The sequence below is a fragment of the Salvia splendens genome, chromosome 7 (genome assembly GCF_004379255.2).
Source record: "Salvia splendens isolate huo1 chromosome 7, SspV2, whole genome shotgun sequence".
Classification (NCBI taxonomy): Eukaryota; Viridiplantae; Streptophyta; class Magnoliopsida; order Lamiales; family Lamiaceae; genus Salvia; species Salvia splendens.
The window spans coordinates 10,349,383-10,356,225 of record NC_056038.1 but is presented as its reverse complement, the minus strand read 5'-3'; the positions used below and the strand labels follow the sequence as shown (position 1 = coordinate 10,356,225).

The 6,843-nt window shown below is 39.7% G+C and overlaps 1 protein-coding gene across 1 annotated transcript; it reads left to right on the top strand.

Annotated features, from left to right (window-relative positions):
• Positions 1–424: 424 nt before the first annotated feature.
• LOC121810880 (protein ECERIFERUM 26-like) lies at positions 425–2,626 on the top strand. Its single transcript, XM_042211603.1, has 2 exons — positions 425–986; positions 1,547–2,626. Exons 1-2 carry the CDS (start codon positions 546–548, stop codon positions 2,420–2,422), a joined length of 1,317 nt encoding a protein of 438 aa, XP_042067537.1. The 5' UTR covers positions 425–545; the 3' UTR covers positions 2,423–2,626.
• Positions 2,627–6,843: the final 4,217 nt, after the last annotated feature.

Genomic DNA, 6,843 nt, shown 5'->3' with positions numbered 1-6,843 from the left:
CAATTTGTACTACATTATCTAATGCATGTATAGATGAACGACATACGGCAATCCATGAGGTTCGAGATTCCAAAAGGCTAGGGTATACCTTCTTTATATATATCGAAAATCATAAACCACCACTATTGTCGTATAGTGGTACTAGTAAATAATAATTCGTGCAATGTTAGATGTTATACTAGGAGATAATAGAAAACTGAATTTCGAGGGGAAAAAAATTAATTTTATGTGTTGTCCTGTCTATTTATATTAGTGAGAGAGTATTAAGGTGCAAGGATGGCTTGGTGTGGCCACTGGTGACATGCATCTACTTCCACGTTACACATAGCAGTGACTAGTGAGACGTAAATGCTGCCGTCCGCATTTATTATTAAGAAACACTACCACCAAATTCAATCAATAATCCCATTTATAATACCAACTAACCCTCCCAACCACCCCTCCCTCTCACAAACTCCTCTTCCTTTTATAGCTATCTTTATATATCATCGTGCTCTTGTTTGTACGACTAATCTAATCTATCTCACTTTGAAGGGGAAAAAAAAATGGAAGAAGCAAAGTGTAGCCGAGTGAAAGTGGAGTCAATACTAAGTGTGGTGTCCGGCAAGCCGACTGAGCCTGGGAAGGTACACAAGTTGTCTATGCTGGATCGGGCAATGGGTTCGCATACCATTCATATTGTGTTCTACTACGCCTCCAACCCGTTCCTCGATGGCCCCATGCCGTCCGACCTTGGCAATCTCCGGATCACCCTATCGGAATTGTTGGATGAATACCCTTATGTCACGGGTCGGCTGACCTGTGAACCCGATAGTGGGGAGTGGCTAATAAAGTTCAACGATGCTGGGGTCCGGATGCTCCAGGCCACCGTGGATGCCTCTATCGATGAATGGCTCGGATCTGCCGATGGTGTGGAGGAGCGAGATCTCACGGCCTGGGAGGAAATGCCTAATGACCCTAGCTTTTGGTCCCCGTTTCGTGTCCAGGTAATATTCTTGAATTACTAGTATCTTTAGTTAAATCCAAATTGAATTAATATCTTTAGTTAAATCCATTTGGATCTATTTAGTAAGAGATCTAATTTGGTTTGAGCCTGACGCTCATGAATTTATGATACCATGATTATTTCGTACTCCATCTAAAAAGACGGGTAGATGATTAAACTCCTTTCCATTTTTCAACTTGTTGATGGTGAGATATTTGAATTGAGTTGGGGCCTACATGTAGGTATTAAGCGGAAATACATATGGTAGAAATTGGCGATTCCTTTCCTTATTCGTTCTTCTTTCATGCATATGGGAAGTTACAAAATATAAAATCTAAGATTTTTATTCTCCTACTGGTTCCTAATTAAATATACTCCTACAAGATAAGCTGAGACTGAGGGTTCGTTCTTCACTACCTACTCATTTTAGACTTACATTTATTGTATATTCAAAACGCAGAATCATAACACCAAGGTCATTTTTAGGTAACATAGAGTTTGTTTTATTTCATTTTAGAAAAAATTATGTTATGATTGATTCATAGCATAATATATATGCAGATAAATAAGTTCAAATGTGGAGGATTAGCCCTTGGATTGAGCTGCACTCACATGCACACCGACCTCACAAGCGCCACAATGCTGTTCAAGGCATGGTCGGAGGTCCACCGCCGCCAACCCCCCACCCATCCCCCTATCTTCGACCTCCCCCCACCGCCGCCGACCCCTACACCATCTCCACCCACCCCCTCCCCCCTCCCCACCACCCCAACCAAAATGGCCACCGCCACCTTAAAATTCTCCCCTGCCGCCGTCGACAAATGCCTCTCCCAAGCCCCCGCCGACGCCACCCCTTTCGACGCCCTCGCCGCCCTCTTCTGGCGCCGCGTCGCCGCGCTGTCTCCTCAAGCAGCGCCAACCAAGCGCTCTCTCTCCATATGCGTCGACTCCAGAGATCCAAGCCAACACGCGCCCGCCGTGCCTTACGCCTATTTCGGCAACGCCCTCAAATTCTCGACTCTCACCGTCGACGCCGACGACCTTCTCAGCGGAGGATTGGGGAAGGTGGCAGGCCACATCCACCACCACGTGGCCGGGATGAAGAAGGAGGAGTTTTCCTCAGAGATCAATGCCACTGGGGGAATGTACGGCAGTGCTGCGCTCACGTGCTTCAACGCGGAGCACATGGTGGAGGCGGAGAGCGGGCGGGGGATCATGTATGATGCGGAGTTCAAGAAGGGGGAGAGGCCCGTGCATGTGAGCTACTCCGTGGGGAATGTGGCCGGGGAAGGGCTGATTATGGTGATCCCCGCAGCCGAGGGCGGCCGCGGCAGGACCGTCACGGCCACCTTGCCGGAGGAGCAGGTGGCGGAGCTTTGCAAGGATCAGGTGATACTTGATTTGGAGCCTACTTTGATCCTCTGTGGGAGGAGATGAGCCTTTTAATTCAGTTTTGATATGATTTCAGCAATTCATTAATTACTCACTTTTGACTATGAGTTATTGTTATTCATCACCTTATCTATTTGATTGTATTTTTTTTTTACATTTGATTTGGTAACCATGGCCTAAATCAGATGCAACGGATCATGTATGACTATTAATTACTTTTGCTTGTATTTTATCTTCCCAGAGATTTCACTTCGAGCTGTCCTTGTTTTAGTTGCCCAAAATATTTCCTCTCAAATAAATATATTGTCTTCTATATATGATATTTTAGCATATGAAATCTTTTTTTAGATGAGAAGATTTTATTTTTCTTTTATAGTGCATCAGAAACAAGTATTAAATGTATTTGAGCTTACGCTGCGGGCAGGGATGGGGTGGTCCAAAAGGCGCAAATAGGACTACTCGATTTCAATTCCTCTAAATAAGAGATAGGGATGTATCATATCCAATTTGTTTTGGGTCGATGATCCATTCAATACAAGATTCTTTATTTCTTGGGTCTATTATTTTAGATTTGTCAAAAAGAAAGAAGCTATTTTTTTGAAATTCCGAAATTTATGAAAAACATTCGATATGATGTAACATTGTGTTCTCATCCACAAATTAATTAACAAGTTGAAATAATAAGAGCATGCCACTGGGAACTGATGAGTTGATAACTTATTTTCAAGGTAGGACTGCTCTAAAACCAACAATAATTAAATGCTCCGTACGTCCCCAAATATTGACTCACCGCACAAGTTTTAAGAAATATAATGAAAAGTTAGTGGAATATGAGTCATGTGAATAGGAATGAGTTAGTGAAATATGGGGTTAGGGGTGTACATTCGGGTTTCGGTTCGGTTTTTTTGCCAAAACCGAACCAAAACCGAAAAACTGAATTTAGTTCAAAATCCAAACCGAACCGAACCCGAAAAACCGAAAACCCGAAACCGAAAAACCGAAAATCGAACTTAAAAAACCAAAAAACCCGAACAAAACCGAAAAACCTGAAAAAAATAAATATAATATAAAAATATATATATTTATATATGTATTTTATTTTATTTTATATATACTAATAGAATATTTATATATAATAAAAAATTAATAATACATATAATATATATTATATAGTAGAATATATATTATATAAATATAATATATTAAATTAATAGAATATATATATAATTCGGTTTTTCAGTTTTTCGGTTTTTTCTTCGCCCGAACCGAATTTCAAAATTTCGGTTTGGTTCGGTTCGGATATTCGGTTTGCGGTTTTTTTGCTCACCCCTATATGGGGTCCACTCCCAAAAATGGTAAAAGTGAAATGAGACAAATTTTGTGGGACGAACGAAAATAAAAAAAATGAAACAAACTTTCAGGGATGAAAGGAGTAATTTGTATCATTAATTTGTCCTAATATCATATTCATACTTAAGAGATAATTTATTTTATTTTACTTTTATAAGTTTAACTACGTACATAGCCAAATTCTTATTAATGTTCAATATAAGAATACTACAGACGAAACAATGGGGTGTGATTAATTGCTAACTTTCTTAAGCTGTTAACTCATCAACGCAGTGTATTAAAAATATCAACACGATGATATTTAAATGTCAACACATAATTTTGTTGACATTTCAATATATTGTATTGATATTATGTGTTGACATTTTTAATACACTGCGTTGATGAGTTAGCAACTTAAAAAGTTAGCAATATAACTATTACGCTCGGATTTTGCACTGTTTTAAGACCCTTATTTGGTATGTTTTTAATGTCAAAATCACAATTCATGTCCATATTTTGCATATTTCGTCTATTTTGACGTGTTTTTGTGAAAAATGTGCATATTTGAGCCTAAAAAGAAAGCAAAAGGTCGAAGTTGGAAATCTGGAGAATTCGAGATGCCCAGCGGTCCGTTGCAACCCATACAGCTGCCGCTGGGCCCAACGACCTCTGAGACAGTAGCGGTCCGCTCCGGAGAAAGTTGGGCTGAAACGAAGAACACGCCTAGCGACCGCTCCAAATGATCCAGAAGCCACTGGACAATTTCCAGCGACCGTTGGGATGAAATGTAGCGACCGCTATCTAGGAGGCAGAGGCTACAGATCAACATGCAGCGACCGCTGAGAAAACGCGGCGCACAGAATTGACCTACTTTCTCCCCAAGATTTACCAAACTTAGCCACTTTTTACCTTATTTGTTGGAGCTCGATTTTTACCCTATAAATACCCCCTCAAACCTCTTCATTAAAGATCTTCTTTTTGTCATATAATTCTAGAGTATAAATTTGAGAGTTCTTCACTGTGCAAGAGGTTGAAGAAGGAATCAAGAGAAGATCAAGGCTACAAGAATTCAACCTTTGAGTTTTATTACTTTAGTTCTTATATTCACTTTGTTTTCCCTTCATTCTATATTTTTAGTTTATTCAATTATGTGTAACTAAATTCATAGGATTCTAGGGATGTGTTAGTAACGACTTTGGTTATACAATTCCGTTTTCTATTTAATATCCGTTTTGTTTTTACTTCGTTTCTTCCCTAAGTTGTTCTATAATACTTCACGTTTGAGTGACACATTCGGTGATGATTTAATATAACTTGCTACATAATCGTGAGAGAATGTTGACAAGTTAGATCCACTTAGTAGACACTACAATTAGCTTCCCTTAAAACGACACTGTTAATTGAGAGTGAGGACTTTTCAAGGGTCTTAGGAGCTTTTAGGAGTTACGGATCTAAGATTGACAACCATAGTGTTAGTAATATATGTTTGTACCGCATGGGCAAAACTTATGTGACTCGTTCTATTGAAGTATAAACTGTGCTAGGGTATTGTAGTTGGAATTTGTATAACCATAAATGTGAACGCACATCCCCTGGAATTCTCTTATCTCTCATATTTTACCTCTTTGATTATTTTTGCAATTAGTTGTTTATTTGCTTTCAAATTGTTTTTAATTTTCAAAATCTCCAAAACTTTCGGTTTTCCAAATAGTGAACGAAGCTTAGTAGAAGGTAGACAGTCTGTGATTGTTTTCCCCGAGATCGATATACGGTACTTACCTTTAGCTATACTATTCTTACTCTGTATACTTGCAGGTATTTATAGTGCTAATAAAAAGTGCATCAATAACACACCCCTGAAATAATGATACGTTACAAGCTTTAAATAATATACTTCATTTATCCCATAAAAATAAAGACTTTGAGAACAACACAAATCTTAATGCGAAATCAGTAAAATATGAGAGATGGAAAGAATAATAATTAACATATCATTAGTGTAGTGTAAAATGTAGTCCATTTTAGAAAATAAAACTTATAAAAAATGGTAGTACTACTATCAATTGGAGGGCATTTGAGGTATTACATATATTACGCGGGCATTGATTACAGCCACAATAAAAGGCGAGAGAATAAGCTCCAGAATAAAATGAATAGATTTAGTGCTACTTTCATTTTTGTTTACGATTTTGATGTTGGTGTTTGACGGTATTTATGGAGAGAGGTGAGACATGAATATAGTAAAAAAAAAAAAACTACCATAATAATGGAGAGAGATGAAGCATAAATATGAGGCCATAAATGACGAGGTAGAAAGCTGAGGATAGATTTTGGCCCCATTTGATTTTAGCTTGTCCGAGTGTAAAACGACAATCCTAATATCATATCTACAAAAAAAAGGCTACCATATTTCTGGTCTTATTTTTAGGGATGTCAATGTAGCCTGCAATTCGTGGGCGGGCCAGAATATCCCATCAAATTTATAGGGTTTGTTGGTTTCTGGGATTACAAGATAACAAAACCGGGCGTAATACAACCCAAAAGAAGGAATACAAAAAAGAACTGAAGTTACAACGAAAATGAAACAACTAAACCAGTATGCTATGACAGCCGAGTCGAGGAGGCCTCTTCCCGCAAGACGAGATACGCCCCGGTAGTGCTCTCGGTTTGGCGTGTCGTCCCCAAAGGTAAAACGGCTACGTCTCTTCTGATGCAGCACCGCAATCAGCAGAGCTCCAGCGAACGGGATGGAGGAGAGGGCAGAGCTTCGACAGAAAGACAATGCAGGGAGAGGGAGAGAGCTTATGCAGAGAATGCTTGTAGGTGTGTGTACTAATGCAGTGGTATGGCTAGCCTATTTATAGGCCAACCACCATGCAGGGTCAACCAGCCATTGAAGGCTCATCATGGCAAAAACGTAACCGACGTCGGTTACAGGCGTGTGGCTGTAATGTGCCACCCGTGTGTGGAGCGTGTGGATTTCTCACGTGGCAACCGTGACTGTGCCTCGCTTGACGACGTGTCAAGCCACTTGGATTGCTGACTCGGCGGTGGTCCAAAAAGAATAGTTTGGGCCAAGCACCAAGCCCAAAGACCACCCAAAGACCAATTGCCAAGATCCAAGATCAAGACCA